The sequence below is a fragment of the Pezoporus wallicus genome, unplaced genomic scaffold (assembly GCF_028554395.1).
Source record: "Pezoporus wallicus isolate ANWC-B61680 ecotype Strahan unplaced genomic scaffold, APGP_CSIRO_Pwel_v1 contig_14366, whole genome shotgun sequence".
Classification (NCBI taxonomy): domain Eukaryota; kingdom Metazoa; phylum Chordata; class Aves; order Psittaciformes; family Psittacidae; genus Pezoporus; species Pezoporus wallicus.
In genome coordinates this window covers 1-17,308 of record NW_026637269.1, presented here as the reverse complement: position 1 = coordinate 17,308, position 17,308 = coordinate 1, and the positions used below count along the sequence as shown (strand labels likewise).

General features: G+C 43.1%; 1 protein-coding gene across 3 annotated transcripts in view; it reads right to left on the bottom strand.

The window, feature by feature from the left end:
* Positions 1-17,300, bottom strand: part of JADE1 (jade family PHD finger 1) — a 38,360-nt gene extending 21,060 nt beyond the window's left edge. Inside the window, exons 1-2 of one of the 3 annotated variants that reach the window (XM_057404611.1) lie at positions 17,105-17,300; positions 9,682-9,759 (exon numbers count right to left, since the gene is read on the bottom strand). In XM_057404611.1, coding sequence (XP_057260594.1) covers positions 9,682-9,759; positions 17,105-17,270 — 244 coding nt within the window. In that variant the 5' untranslated portion in view covers positions 17,271-17,300. Of the gene's footprint in view, positions 1-9,681; positions 10,514-13,276; positions 13,494-17,104 lie in introns of those variants that run through there. The other 2 variants (XM_057404612.1, XM_057404615.1) reach the window with 2 other exon arrangements.
* Positions 17,301-17,308: the final 8 nt, after the last annotated feature.

Here is a 17,308-nt window from a genome sequence, read left to right as displayed (position 1 = left end):
TATCCAAACTCAACCTAAAAAAGGCAGAGGGGAGTAAGCGTAAGCACTCAAAAAGTGTCAGACATACAGCTAAAAACCATGACAGAAAAACAGATTTTTCCTGCACCATAACAATACAAACATTTTAACATTTAGGCAGATGTGATTAATCAAGAGCCTCACTAGAAGATGGACCGCATTCATACCCACCCAGACAGTATTCAGTTCTCGTGGGTTCTGGTATTTTCCATCAGCAAGACATTAATATCTGACCAACCATCTGCTACCAAGATATTCAGCTAGTCAGACCGCTACACCAGCAAGTCAGACACTTGAAATTTCTAATTCATCTGTGGTTTGGGGTGTTTTGTACACTGCTGGGCCTGGGGGATGGAGCCTGCAAGGCAAGGAATTAAGAACACCAAGCTGTATTGGCAAAGTGGTGTTTGATTCACAAGTTTCTGTGGGAAATGAGCTGGTGGGTCTGGAGGTTTAATCCAGCTGTTCCCAAGTAATGCGTGCATTTGGGAAAACTACAGCAGTAGCAGCAGTACAATGTACTTCTGGATCTTTACCCATGTGCTGTCACGCAGCTCTGATGACAATTTATCATAAGCTGAAGACAAGTAAGCAAGCAGCATATGGGGCTTGTTTGTTTGTTTTATTATGGGTATTAGAAGATGGACTCCCAGGTCTCTCTCATGCCGCAGAAAAGCCACAAAGGGTGAAGAGTAAAATAATCCCTGCTGTATCTTCTCCATTTCTTTACTCAGTCAGATGCTACACATCAAAACAGTGTCTTAAATGTGTACTTCTATTTTAGACACAGTCTATCTACGCAAGGGTTAGGCCACCAAATCAATTAACTATCCCATGCAACATGAAAGGTCAACTCTTAGCACCAAAACTACAGAAACTTCATTTTAAATTACTTTTTTTAAAGTTTTATACCAAAGCACACAACATGAAATTGCTACGCGTAAGGGACAACTCAAATGCAGCCAGCCTTCCTCAGGAGAAGCTGTATTTTTTCCATGCCAATTAACTCCCTACAATGAATAAGGGAAGAAATAGTTTCTTACATAGCTCTGTAATAGCTGTTTCCTTGTACATAACATTGGTGAACACACACTGAAAGCATACAATGTTTTTAGTAAGTTACTGAAGAAGCTGTTGTATTTTTCTGAGCAGTGTAAACTGACTCTACGTAATACTAGAAGAAAAAGGTATAAGAATTTCTCATGGGACTGTGATTTTACTACCCACTAAGATCTGTAACTATAGCTAACAGATGACCTTTGGCAACGGCTTTGCTTCAATACAGAAAACATTTACTCACTGAATAAACAGAACCCAGCTATAAGGCAGCATTCACAGAGTCAAACCACCACCACTTAAGACACAGAACTGCAAGGAACTGAAGGCGCTAGCCTAATGATAGTAAACTATCCAGCCCCTAACAGTATTAAATTTAATACTTTGGAAATCTCAAACCAGATTTTCAACCCTGCTCCCATTAAAGTTAATGGCAAAGTATCACTGCCTTCAACAGTGCCAGGACCAGGTCACTGTATTACCCAGAGCTGCTTTCATTAATAAGGAATCCACCCACTCTGAGTACACCATTAAAAGTGCAGGTGGAAAAAGAGGGTGTTATGTGTCTTTTCAGCATCCATTCCAAATTTTCATGCTTAATCCAGAAGAGGAACCTCACTGAAAGAAAAAGTTCATAGGCAATTACAACCACTTCAGGGATGAATGATCCGATTTTTATGTCTAATATGTGAAGTAAGAACCATTCCTGGATTGTACAGAAGGAACAATCTACTGTGGTCAAAACAAACACAGATTCAAACCAGCTCTTCTACGCTTGTAAAAGCACATTAACCTAATTGAGTTATTCTGGAAAGATTACAGACACTTTTCACCAAAATTATCCTCTTGCATTAACTATTCAAAATGACTATATTCATCAACAGTTTTCTGAATACTAGGATTAGTCTTAAACTGGACTAGAAAACCAAGACTAGAAAAACAACTAAATATCAAGACAGTTAAACCCAGTTTTGGTAAAATAACAAAAAACATAAGGGAAGGCTGAATCACGGGGATTTGGCAAACATAAAACTTCTGTAAGATAACGTTATACACCTCATGGGAGAAATGAGTTCTCCAGCAGATGGAAACTTAATGAGATGTTAAGAGAGCCCACACTACCAAAAGCCACGTGAATAACAGTGAATAGAAAAAGTACACAACTAGAAAGCACAAAGCTAAACAAACACACCCAGAGCATTCATCACTATTATCACAAGACATCAGAGACAAAAGGTGTCTCATTAAGTGCCAATTCTGTTACATGACTGTGGAAGTTAAGGATGAATCTAGTAGCTAGACCCACCACCACTCAGGAGAGATACTAAGAACATGCTTATTCTTTCACAGGTATGATCCTTTCAGACAGCATAGGTGTTCACATGTTTTAAAAGGTTTTCATCGCTGAGAACAGTAGGAGGATCATACTTTTACTATGTCTCAGTTTTCCCTTTGTGTTTATCCACTTACAGACAAAAACCAAGAAGAAATCCCAGGCTACTAACAAGGTGCAATTCATAGCAGGAGAGGCAAAGCTCTAGAACACTCCTGGTGCTGCAAAGGCGACTTCTAAGACACAAGTAAGAAAACTTCCTATTCCCTAGGCTATCACATACACCTTAAACTGTATACTCTTTCTACTACAGGGCGTATGTAGCACATTCACCTCCTGATAATGAAGAAATCAAGGACCATGAATTCTCTCTCCATATTTGTGAGGGAAACACACTCTGCAGAAGGAAAAACATAATCAATTAACTGTAGCAATTTATTAAATGATCTATCGAGGATATGTTTTGATTCAAAAAAGTCCATCAAAATACAAAACTCCTCTAGACCAACAAAGCATTCAAACCCTCAGGGAATTCTACCCCTCAACAAATCTACTACTCAGCCTGAGCAGAAAAGGCTCAGCTAGTATGTATCATACACAGGACTGTTGTAAAGCCACCTGCAAGGCACCCCGCTGTGTCCTTGGAGAACTACCTGCTGCTCCAGCCTCTGAACACTTCAAAGCCTCAGATCACCAGGCATCTGAAAGCAGCTCTCCCACCGTAAATACACTCCTGCTACACCATTACAGCAGGCAGCACAACTGAGCAAAACATCCCCGACATGGATGTGTGTCCGGCTGTCACTTCTGCTTAACACTGGCATTTCCAGCTGCCTATACTGTTCCTCAGCTCGCTCTGAGACAAACTAGGTGCTGCTGTGTCAGAAAAATCTGCAATCTGAAGATAAAACATAGATGCTCACTCTCCTCATTTAGTGGCTGGCCCACAACTTTTCACTATCACTTACACATAACTCCATGTCTAGACCCAAATTCCAACACAAAGAAAACAGACTATTTGAAAGGCAGCTTCCCATTATGTTAAGTACAAAAAGAGCTGTCTATGCAGAAGTCTTCAGGCCTTATCACAGAGCATGTATGCAAACACAACATTCGAGATCGTTTCACACAGCCAGATTCCCCTTCTCATGTTTCTGTTGCTGGAGAATTTGCCCGTCTATCTTCCTTATCCTTATATAATAGTGTGTTAATACACAATAGTCTCATTCAAGATCAAAACAGAAAAAGCAACACCGATTCTACTGAATATGTAGTGCTGTTATCAATATTGTAGCCAATTCTGGTTTAAAGTATAAATTTTATTAAACTGAGTAAGCGATAGCAGATAAAACAGCGCTGGGCGCGCCGGGGAGACCTCCGCTCCGCCCAAGACGCGCACACGCGGTCCCTGGGAGGCGGTCCTTTATCTTCTCCGGGTCAAGGCCCCGGCCAATCCTGTCGCCCCTCCTCACTCGGATGTTGACATGGCTCTTCCCCATTGGTTCCCTTTGTTGCAGGGGGTCTCATTACCGAGAAGTTTCGGGAAGTTTCGAGAAGCGTCCACTGCCAGCCTCCTCACCGTCGCAGCCCCCTTCCCTCAAGCGTTGCAACAAGACACCACTTCGAGACACCCAGCCCTCTTTTCTCTCTCACAATCCCGCACAACAATACAACCGACCTCCCCCCATTACCTACAGAGTACAACAGTTACAGAGTCAAAAGGAGTATTGTTTCACATTATGACAGCCACAGAGAGCCTCCCTCCCCCCAAACTTCTTGATGAACAAACCCCACACATTACAGTGCCATTTAACAACTACCAACTGCAGCTGTCGAACAAGGCATGGATCCATACAATCTTTGCAGTGCTTTACAAGAACATGGCACAATTGCTCAGTATCTGACACACAGAACAACCAACCTTTGCAGCTCCCTGCCACAGCAGTTCAATGGAAGTTCCCTCCTATCATCCCTTTTCCCAGTAGCACACACACGACTTTTATAATTACAAAGACCACGCACATAACGTGCCATGCAGAGGCACATGACACTCTTTTAACAGAGAGGAATTCCTAGATCTCACCTTGTATTTTGTCACAAGACCCAACTGCCACTCTAACTCTCTAGCCCAGGGCTTCCCACCATAGCAATGTTTTACCATTAACAGTATGGAACATTTTAGGGCAAGGTTAATACAGGTTATCAAAGCAAATTTAGCACCTCCTGAGTTGGTAACACAACTGTTGTAAGTCAGGCCTTAAAACTCCAGGGGAGTTAGGTGTATTCAGCACTAGCAGTTCTGTAAAGAAAGGTGTATGCCTCCCAAAATGGCTGCGATGATTATGTGATGTCCCTTCCTCAGATGCAATATCCTAAAATCCCAGGTAAGTCTTTCAAATCACTCAAAAGAGCAACAACTTCACCAAAAGTCACCCCACCCCAGTGAATATAACCTTCACATGATATGATAGTTCTGACCACTCAGCATCAAATCTGAATGCCAAAACCCTTGTCCAAAAGCACAGCAGTAACCCCTAAACTTGCTACTTTGCCCAAATTCTCGCACTGTAACTACATTACATTCCACTATTTATCACCATCCCTCACCTACCAGCTAGTTCAACTGAAAACCAAAACATGTTCTTCACTTCCTTTTGATAAAATGGTGCACAGCATTACTCATACTGCTAAGTAAGTGCCACACCTCAGGCCAGCAGCAGCTGCAATTCCGTGGTAAATGATGTACACACCTGAGGTTATGTACTCAGCAACCTTTGTGAAGGCACTCTGGGATCCATCTCAAACACAATGGGAATCCACTGGGATGAAAAGCCCTTTCTAAACCTAAGATCCCCATCATTCAGCCAGAGCAATGGATATTGGCAAAACATGTTTAACTTTAAAATAACATTTGTTCAGCAAAGATAGGCTAAGGGTCCATCTAATTTACAGAACTATACTCCATAATCCGTAAGCATTAAATCTTTCATTTCTCGAAACTGATGTGCAATCTTGTAAATCTTACAAGTTCCTTTTGTCTGCAAGCGTCTTCAGTATTTCTCTCAGATGCTCTGCATGTAGGAGTATGACAAATTGATAACCCCTCCACGAATAAATGAAGAAGCATCTTGAGAGCCAGTAAAATGTGGAGAAAATCGTGCTCTGAATTCCTTACTCATGGAAAACACTGACCAAACTCTGACATCAAGGAAAGCCTGAATTTCACCCAAGATCCCTACAATACAATTGTCCAAGCAATTTGTGTGAAAGGAATGCCCTAAAGCTATAAATGGAAACTACTCCCTGCACAACTTTATCTTGCCAGAAAGCAAAGCACATGGAACATTCAGCACAAACGACTTTTGCAGATCTACAGACCAATGAGGCTAAAAAGTCAGGTCAAGACTGAGCAGGAAAGATAAAACAGCTTCAGTATCTAACATTTGATGACAGTAAGACCCAGGATCATAGAGAGGAGTTTTTGCAAAGGAGGAGCAAGCAGAAATACAATGGAACAATTGCTTAAGAACTACAAAAGCACTAGCCAGCCATGCAGGTAACAAGGACATGACTGAGTTTGAGGTAAACATTACTAATGTACTTAATACAGGCTTTGAAGAAGGTGGTAGCAGGCTTTTATAATGGCCCTGGCTCATATTAACATCTACTGTAGCTGATGTAATGCGCTACCTGGAAAGGGACAGAAACTAACAAGCTGCCAAGATGACAAAAAAAAAGATCACTTTCAGGTGCCAATAATCTTAAATCCTTTCACAAGCCTCTCCCAATACCTTTCTTCTGTATTTAGACCTAAGCTCAAAATCCAGAACTCTATCTGCAGCCATTTTTCAATTATCTTTCATGAATAAAATATTCAGAAGTGACCTATGATTTCAGAAAACAAAATCTCTGAGAACACACTCGGATATCCAAGGGCTAACTGGAACTGTTGTGTACAACTTACACTGATACCTCTTGCTCACTGCTCCAAATATGCTATTTTGGCCTCATGTCTAAATGAGGGTTTAGAACTCTGATTTTAAGGGGACGTGGCTTAAAGATTTACAGCAGTTAGGCTGAAGGACATAAAAAAAAATACTTTGTGGGGTTTGAAGTCTGCATTTGGCTTTTGGGAAAGAACCAAATTCGAAGGCAAAGAAGAAGTGATGAAAAAAAGTAAGGGTTTCCTCTAAGGTGCAAGGCTTTAAAAAATTGCAAATAATATATAACCACCCACACTAAAATATCTGACGTCAGTAAATACATGTATGTACTCAAAGACTACAGCCATGTAGTTAAGCTTTCTTCTGTCCTATATTTCACCCCTAAATGAAAATGATCCTCTCTTCTGTCAGTTCACAAAAGGAGAGTGCCCCTGAAGAACTACAGGTACACATATATTCAGCATAATACATTTTTAGTGCTTAGGATATGAGGCTTATTTGGCTGTAACTTTGTGACTACCAAGGAAACTGATTTAGTTCAACTAACGGAAAACAGTTTTTGTATGTTCATTCTTCTTCCATAACTTCCATTATTAGTAGCATTATTATTATTACCTTATAAATATTCAGGTTCCTGAGTTCAATAATGTAGAATGTGTATTTCTTCATGCCAAAATATTTTCCAGGTGATGCTAGTCTATGTGCTGGAGTCTACCCCAGTCAAGCATCCTCATTCAGGTTACTCCAACCACATTTATCCAGTGACACTCATGATCAACCTGAGACACCTGATCACACCGTCTCCTAAAGCACGGCATGAAAACTCAACTTCAGAACTGACGAAACCCAAGAGATGAAGGCCAAATTCTCACCACAAGAGATGAGGGAGAGCAGTTCTGAGCTGAAGGGCCATTGAGTTCAGTATGATGGGAATGCAACAAGTGCACTGAAGGGTCAAGAGGTGCCACTGACTGAAGGGAAGCAGATGTTTGGCAACAGGATTCCAACTAAGTGTTGATTATAATTTTGACTTTTCAACAAGAAGATGGCTGTCTGAAGTGCTCAGAATAGTCTATTTAATTGTGTTCTGACTCCAGAAACTCCAAGAAGGAAGAACAGCTAATGAAACAACTTAAAGCCTTCAACAGAAATTTTTACCTTTTGTTTTTTTAGGCAACAAGATTTGCTTCCCCTTCTAACACTACTATCCGTACACTGGAATGAACATTGTCAGAGTAATCAGTAATTCTACTGAAGACTACTAAAGAAAAGATTAAATGAAGGTGAGACCTGTTAGAAGAGACCTTTGCCACTCACACATAGTTGTGAGGAACTACTGGTATCCCTGTAACATGAGAAGTGGAAAGGGCCTGAGCGTTGTACTCAGCCAGGTGTGAGTGACAGAAATACTCAGACACTGTCCCTACACTGCATCTCAGCTTCTCACTATTAATCCTTGATCTTTTTGAAAGCATGTATTATAACAGAATGAATACAGGAGCCTGTACCTAAATCTGACCACTAGCTTCACAAGGGGGAAAAAAAAACCATAATCAAATCACGAGAAAAGATGCCTCATGAAAGGGAAGCAGTATATATTTCAATCAGTACTTGGAAATACTTTTAAACTGCCTTTTGCCATGTAACTTATTCAACAAAGAGTTAGGCTTTAACATAGACAGATCCTAAAAGAGCAAGGATACGTTTTTCTTTCCCTAACTCATTTCCTTAGATCTTGATCTCTGGAACAGATGAAAATAAAGCTTTTTGGAAAACGTAATTCTGTAAGTTGACAGCTCTATTCCAGATGACTATATATCAAATGGCACTGCAAACAAGCACCATAATCAGCAACAGATCAGTCAACTGTTTCGGTGTCAGAACTTCAATTCCAAAATTATCTCCTTCGTAACACGAGGCACACAAGGGGATCGAATTGTAAAAGTAAGAGTGAAAATAAACACGGGTATTATCAAAATGAAACACTATAATACAGAGCTCCCAGGGAATGAAAAAAAAAAAGTAAAGCAAAATTATAATGAAAGCCCTCACATTTGCAGCTATTTGTCTATCTTACAAGTAAAACACATCTTTGTTTTGGGGAAGTATGCGTTACATTTGAGGAAATACACCAACTTTAATTTTTAAAACCCCAAGTATTCTTCTAACCCAGAAAAAACAGGTCTGAATCACCCATTTTTGTCTTCCAAAATCCCCCAACTGCAGGTAGCTCTCCAAAACGAAGCCAAATCCCACACCTCTTTAACAGATTTTAGTCAGTCCTCATTTGGACTAACTCCTATAGGCTTGCTAGTTCTCATCTCCTCCAATCCTTTTTACCACTACTTCAAGTGAGCAACAGTTTTCCTAGGCTTTTCAGGGTGCAGATATGGCCAGACCTGAGCAGACTCCCATGCAGAACAGACACACCTAAGAAATGCAGGTGAAGTAGTCACCTGTGCAGGGCCACAGTGTAGCACAGGTGTAGCTCTGCTTCTCAGAGCAAAGCTTTCAGAAGCACCTGGAAAACCTCCCTGATCATTTTCGACTTCAGATTTGAAGATGTCCACCCAGAGAGATCAAATTAAAACCAGGGAAATCTCTCTGACAACTGGCTAGGCTGCACTATTGTCAGGTACAATCAGCTTGCTTGGTTGGGTAAATGAAACGCCCTGGAACATTTCCCATACTGCCATTTTACCTTCCTCTCTCCCCCTCCCCCCCCTTTTTTTCCCCCTGCTTAATGGAAGATTATCAGTCTCTGGAATCCAAAACACCATTAACAGCTCAATGTTAGTTATGTCAGTACACAAACAGTTAAAAAACTAAATACATTCTATATCCGATTTACTGATCTACTGAATTCAAATTCTTTAGTTATTCCTCAAATAAAATAATCTTCAAATGACGTAAGGAACAACTTTTATGCACCATCAATCTTTCCTAATGAAGTTTGAAGCAATATACCCTTCCACTGCATAAGAGAGTATGAGAATCCTAATGCAAACTTCTGTTAGATACTAAGCTGTGGACAATGTCAGCAGATGTCTCCATGCAAATTTTGTCCTTGCAATGATAAATTATGCTGCTCGCAAAGATTTTAAAGAAGACAACCTACTTTTTCACTTGTTTCTCTTACCAGCTAACACTGTATAGTCAATAGAGTGGGGGGAATCCCCAGTCTTCTGTCCACCTGCACTCAGAATGACTAAATCCTTATAATACACATTTCCTACCAATATGCAAAATGCCTCTGTCAGATAAAACGCTGCATTAAAATGTGTTTTCAAACTCGTAACCTACTGCACTGTACAACAAAGGAGCACTTACTGCCATTGTCGTCAGAATCTTCACTGCTGCTAGGAAGCCGTCGTCGTTTCATGATCTCCCCGGGAAACAGCAGGCAGCCTGCAAAGCAATGAGACAGCACTTAACCCAAGATAATAATACAGAGTTATCAAATTGTGTTTCTGATGGCATTCGAGGATTTACAGCACACAAAGGAAAACAAACAACTTTAAACAGCATCTGAAATATGAACAGTGATTTTCTCAGGGACGCTTAATTAGGCAGTCATCAGATGAGCAAGTGAACAAGATTGGAGAGTATCAATGACAGCCCCACCAACATTTTCACCCCTAAGCAAGAGCATATTTTGTTCTGAGAGGTCTTAAAATCACTAAATAGCTGCAGTCAATGTGCTTGACTTCCCCTGCCCATTCTGACACTGGATTTGTAATACAATAACATTTGTACTGCTTGTGTAAATATTTGCTTTGGCTAATATGGTACTGGAACCATTTTATTCCTGTTTAAAGTGCCAGATTTACAAAATCAAAGTTTAAAGTCATACACATATATATGTGTGTGTATTTTTATATATATATACATATGAAAGAAGTATCAGCAGTAGCCAGCCAAGTTTTCCCACATTAACTAAACATGCATCACCTATGCGTTGGAAAGCACCACCCTCACCAGTGAAAGTGTTAAATCCTCCTGCAGGCACATGCCCAACACTGTTCTTCAGGAGTCAGACCACCAACTGACTGCACAGAAGCTCCTATAAACTGCCAGACTTCTACCAATACTGAGCTCAACTGCACATGAGCCAGTGATGCAAAGACAAAAAGTTCAGTATCTTTTTAACTGCTATTCACAGGGTGTTGGTATTTTCACAAGTATTCTCTGTGGGATGAAATCAAATTCAGAAAAATTAAGCTGTAAATAGCTAGTGCACATTTACATGTATAAAGCTATAAAAACGTGTAAGCTGAAGAGCAGAAAAAACATGACAAGTGTAGAACAGCACCTCCACCATGAGTTAAAATGACAAGGATTCTAGAAGCAGATCAAACCCCTTGATTCTGCGTTTACCACTTATCAATCACAGTATCAATAAGGTGAGTGTTCTGCTAGCAGCAGAGGCAGAGATTTGGAAACCATGATGCTGAAATACTTCTTTGCTTCTAGGTATGTGCAGAAAATCTAACCTCATTTTCACATGAGCTGAGATTTCTTAGAAAGCCTTCAACAAAACTCTTTTCACTGAGCCTTCCTTTTTTACATTATACTTGCAAACAGATGTGGGGGAACGCCTCCCTCCCAGAGAGTTACCTTCAGGAGTGGGATTTAACATGGTTGTCTGTGAAACTTTTAACAGTTTTGAGCTGCAAACTTCGCTCACTGAAGGTAAACTGAATGGTTCACTTCACCAAAACCTTTTGTTACCATTTCACAGAGTAGAAGTTCGCAGATAATGTCTAACACCAGAGAATAAAGAATCATAAATGACAACCTCTTACAGTGCTAGAATTCTCTCCAAAAGAACTGCTTTGAAGCAGACCAGAACTCTGTGTGTATGGCAGACAGAAATGCTGCCAATGAATAACACACAGATCACCCTGGACCATCAAAGTCATCTGAATATATGTCTGGTATAAATGTAGTAGGTCCAGAGCCAAGTTCTGACAAACACGTATCACAGAAAGCCAACATTCAGGTCTAGAGGAGGCCAAGACTAAAAAAATCAATTAGCTGCTACAAGGCCAAGGATATGCAAGAAAATAAAAAAATAAGTTATCTCAAAAATGTAGCTGGGATATTCCTGGTCAAAAATCTTCATTTCTTGGTTTATTCCTCCATGGTCTGAAAAGTACTATGCATCCTAATGCAAAGTAGCGTAGTGTATACACACTGAGACACACTCATGACCTTGCAAGGAGCAAGAAAATTTGACATCCTGCTCCTCCACATCTTTCTGGATATATGTGTTTTGAGTTCATCTTTTCCCATCCCTACTTTCTGCTAACTCACAAAGTAAGAGAAGACCAGGAAGCTTCTCCTTCCTACCTGGTATTTAAAAAAATCCCCAAGAAACTAAACAGTTTTGTTGTTGGTATAGTTCAAAGGAAAGAGTGGTATCCACACCTCACAGTCCAAACACTCAATAGTTCTGCAGGAAAATAGAGAAGACAGAACAGAAGCCACTTTTTCTGCAGTACAGAATATTAGGTAAGACAGCTCATTTCCTTGTCCACTCTGGTCAGGTCTCTGAAGTTGGCCTGTGAAAAGCCTGTGTTCTCAAAAATAACAGTCAAAGAAATACACCATCTGATGAAACTTCTGTGAGATTCCTTTATAGAAGCTGGGGGGGGGGGGGGGAGTTAAAATCCAGGGATCTCATTTTCTCATCTTTGAACCTGAGTTTACAGGGAGCTAAATCACAGATGGAAAAAGCAGCATTCGGCTTCTTAGAGCAAGTCTCAAACCTCCCAAGATCAATGCCCTGGAACTTTTGCCATTATAATAAAACAGCTCTTTTCAACTTCTACAACTTCTAAAATAATTTTACACTGTTCCCACCAGATGTTCATATCCACAGCTCAGAAAACACATTCTGGAGATAACACTACAACACCTAATAAGAACTACAACCACACAGATTGAAATGCTGCTGTCCTTTAGGGTATCACAGTGCCTGTAGCTCAAAGACTACTGGCTTCTACTGGGTGATGGTGACCTCAAAGTCACCCAAGAACTACATTTGAAATAAACCCAGTGACGGTTAGGTGCAGACTGAAGGTACAGGCTTTCCTTGCTCAACCACATTTTCCCACCATGTTTAGAGAACACTGTGAATTCAAGAAACACTTTTTTAATCTTTAAGAAGAAGGAAAAAAAAAAGAACAACAAACCTGTAGTAACTCTTTCCATTAACTAAAAATAAGGACGTATCACTATTACGCTGAAAAAAGGAAGAGCTATCAAACTTTTCAGTAAAATTACTTATTTCCTTCTCTTTCCTTATCTGAGATTTGAGGGCCAGAAATATTATCTTCCTTTTAATTTCTTGCCCTTTACAGCCATGAAAATGTTATTTTTCACCTGACTTAATTCTGACCCACACTTACTATACCCAGGTGCATACACAATGCATTTGGTCCAACTCCGAGCTCATTAAAATGTATTCTGAAACTGAAGTACACCTGTCAATTCCAACGAGTCAGAAGTAAATGCAGGTTCATCAAGACTGACTGCACCACAGCTAGTTTAATGGCACATATTGGCTGTGATCACCATACCTGTAAGTAAAATAAGCATAAAAAGGCTGAAATATTTAAGACAGGCTTTAAAATTCATACCAACAGTAAGTAAAAACTATGCACCCTTTCTGCGGCACTTGCAGGACAGGAAGAGACCACCCAGGTTACCAAGCGTAACTCCCAGCAACAGCATGCAACCACGTAATTGCTGTTTAGTCCAGAAGTTTCCACAAAACATTCACTGCACCCACACATGCTTCAGAATAACTTGCCAACCCCCTTCGCAAAATGAAGCAAGGAAGCAGCCAACCAAGCAGTGCCCCTGAACCCTGTATCGCCCATCACAAACATTTCTACAGGAGATTTTCCCAAATTCCTACCCCAAAAGGGCATTTACCCATATACTGTTCACCTACAGAGTGAGCTCACACTTGGGAAGCTACAAGAGTCCAGCAGCCCTAGGCTGCTGCATCATCAAGCCAAACATTCCCCAAGACTTTAGTGACACGTGTAAATAACCCAACAACTTTGGCATGTCATTTCAGTTTTGTTTCTTGAAAAGATGATTGCTTCTTCACTTTAAAAGCATCCATTCAGAAATCAGACAGGCCAACACACAGCATGCTCACAGTTATCTGCTGACAGTTATTTCTCCTGAGGACTCTATTATAGCATTTACCCATTTATTGGGGGGAAAGGGGAGAAAGGGAGAGAGAGATCCACACACAGACAACAAAACACACAGATGGACTCAAGCAAACACCAGCCTTCAACCACAGTCATCAGTGGCTCTTCTATCCTTTCTCATCATGCTAGCTTCTGGAAGCAAAGCTTTACTCATTGATTAGGTACAAACTTCAAACATACAAACATAACTCTGGATTTACATGGTACATTTTTAAAGGTAAGATTACACTGCGTGGAATGTTTCTTCTGGCTACTGCATTTTGAAGAAAGCACTAAACCTTTTCTAACATACTTGTAAAATGCTATGCAAATGAAATGACTGGATTATAGTCATATTATCAATGTCAGGCCACAAAATCACATTTGGATTTACATATCCTTGTGGAGGTGAGCAATAAACATCTAATTCTACACAATTAACTAGACACGGTTAGGAATACTGACACTGCTGTCCACTTCCGAGTATCTGCTGGCAGATGCAGTACAGTGGGTCAGAACTAGCAACATGACACAGTACAGCAAATTCACTGGTCACTATTTTTACCAGTATGCATTATTATGCTCCTCTGATCATAGAACCAACAAAAGACACAAACCATGCTGGGCAGTAACACTAAGATCCTTCTTCTTACTTTTATTTCTTCCACACTGAAGCAAGTCTCATGAAACAAGAAAGTATGTCCCAATGCCACGAGTGTTCTCCACAAGGAACATTCCTTTTGACTTCAGTGCACCTATTCAAAATTTGACAAGGAAAGGCAGAAGCACAATTTGGACATAGGAGCCCAACACTTTTCAGCAAGCCACATGCTTATTTATGCACCTGTGCAAGTCAGCTCATAACACTACCCTACAACCTGGGCAGCAGCAGGAAATTATTCCCAAACTGTGCCGGTGCAACTTGACTGCCCAAAACCTTGAGCAATAATACACTGGGCTCCATGAATTGATTCAACTCACCCTGCACCCATCACAGTTCATCTCTTCCATACAGAAAAAGCTGTCAGTTTGGTCAGCTCCAGCTGAACACAGGAGTACAAAGCAACAGTTCTAACCACATGCAGAAAGCATTTGAGGAAAGACTGGAAGGGTTTGGGTTTTGTTTTGTTTTGTTTTTTTTTTACAGTATTCTGTGAATTAGGAATGAAACCAGAGAAGCTGGAAGGGAAATCCGCAGCTGTGAGGGGAAAGGGGAGTTTATTATTTTAAACATATGTATTAAACATAGCTAAAAAGCAGGGAGTGAGTGGTATCTGACGCCAAAGGGAAAATCCTGCCACTAAAACGTACAACCCTTGCTGTTTCAACATTATCTGAGTGTGAGAAACCTCTAGAAATAGAATCATAACAAGCATATTTTGGCATAACTTTTACGAAGGTTTTAGGTTTGCAAGTGTGGGCAGCTTTTGACTTACTTAAAACACAGCGCCTGCTTAAAAAGGAAATTATTCCAAATCACAGCTAAATCTTCCTCTAAAAAAAAAAAAGAAAACAGGCTGGCATAAAAGCATCCTCCCGCTTTTATGTTAAAGTGTCAACTAAAATGTGTTGCTAAATGCTATCAGAATTTCTAACAGTACCTAGCAGCTACCAAGGAGCAGCAATCGATTTTTAATGCTTGTGTGATGCCATACAAACCATGCATTGGAGAAGGCCTTTTCACAAGGGCATGTAGTGACAGGACAAGGGGGAATGACTTTAAACTGACAGAGGGGAGTTTTAGATTGGATATTACGAATTATTTCTTCCCTGTGAGGGTGGTGAGGCCCTGGCACAGGGTGTTCACAGAAGCTGTGGCTGTCCCATCCCTGGCAGTGTTCAAGGCCAGGCTGAACAGGGCGTGGAACAACCTGGTCTAGTGGAAGGTGTCCCTGCCTGTGGCAGGGGGTTGGAACTGTGTATGTTTTATAGTCCCTTCCAACCCAAAACCGTTCTACGATTCTGGGTCACACATGGCCAGTCCTTGCTGGGCTAGTGACAGGTCTCAAAATCCCGCGGACTTCACCGATAGGCGAATCTAATAAACTATCCCCATAAAGCTGTCAGCAGAGGGAAGAGACGGAGGGAGAGGCTAGTGAGAGGACGCCCTCGTCCGGGAAGCGTGGCCTTCTGCACCGCCTTCCAGGTGAGCTGTGTCTCTACCGATGCCAACAAGCCGCTTGTGCGGCTAGGGACCGCCTTTACCGCGAGTGGAAGCCGGGGCTCCAAGACTAAGTTCAAAACCGCCGCCTACCGCCCCGCGCTCGCCAGCTCTCTGCCGGCCGTGTGCCGCTCGGGGCGGCCCCTTCCTCCTCCTTCTCCCTCAGCTCCCGCCCGGCGGGCGGCGGCTGCCCACCATGGAGCCGCCGAAGCACGGCCAGCGGCGGGCAGAAGGAAGGAGAGGAGCGGCCTCGCTGCACCTCCCCCGCGGGGTGGCACCTCCCGGGCAACGGCACGGCCGGCAGTTTCCACTCGAAACGGCCCGGCTCGCCCCCTCGTCCTCCTCTTAGCTCCCTCTGCCTCTCCTCTCCGCCGCCGGCAGAACCAATCCGCTCGGCCCCGGCCACAAATCAAACTTGGTACCTCCAGCCCCGCTGCCTCTCCCCCAAAGTCCTGGCACTGCCCGAAACGGCCGAAGCACCTTCCCGATCCCTCCATCCCCATCCCCGCGTTGCGGCGGGAGAGACGGGACGGCGGTCTGGCGGATGGAGCAGCATCAGCAAGACAAGAGAGACTAGAGCTCATTTTGTGTCTGTCTCTCCTCCCACTCCCAGACAGTTCTGGAAACTGTGTATCACCTCTTGTCACAGGAAACCAACCAGCAGGCGGTGCAAACAAACAAACACCCTCTGCCTCCACCCTCCCAAAATAACGACCGCCCCACCGCTACCGCTAAGGAACGGGCGGGCGCGAGCGGCAGGGAAAAGCAAAAAAATAAAAATTAAAATAAAACCCCAAAACGGCCTCGGAACGCCGGCGGCTACCCGAGCCCAGCGACCAGCAGGATAGCAGCAGCAGCCGCCGGGCGGCTTTGTCTAATTTCATCAAGTGGAATACTGCTGGAGAAGCGCTCACCTCCAACGGGAGACTGAGGCCGGCCCGCCGCAGGGCAGGGAGCGGTTAGCACAGCCCCATCCCGCCTGCACTGGAATCGCGGTGCTACCCAGACCGGCGCCCAACCAACTTCTGGCGTTGGCCGCCGCTCCCCGGCGCAAGAATTCTTGCTGTTAGGTTCGCGGTTCGACACCGCTTGTGACGTTTCGTTCCCTCGTCAACAAACCCGGGCACAGCCACGCCGAGCCCCCCGGCAGAGCTCCGTCCTGCCCGGAGCCCCCGCCGGAGTTTGCACACTTCACACCATCCCGTGCCCGTTCTCGCGCCGCACCCGCCTCCCCGGGACCGCCCTGCACCTGCCGGCCGCAGCGCTGCCGCCCCTGCCCGGCGGGGCTGCTCGCAACACGTGCGCTCCGAGCTCCGCAACTTGCTCCGCAGCGGGACAGGGCCTGCGCTCTCTGGGGCACAGGCGGTGGGTACGGGCACACCTCTGGTGGCCCACCCGCCACTGTCCGCCTCCAGCGGAGCTGCCACCGGTGCCTGTGCCCCAGCGCACTCCCTCCCGCGCTCAGGCAGTGCACGGCTGGCCGGCTGCGGCGCAGAGCAACTTGTGCTTAATTTCACCGATGAGCAGTTTTTATGCTTTCCAAGCATTTTTTTTTCCTACAAGCGAAAGCCAAGTGCGCTCGGAG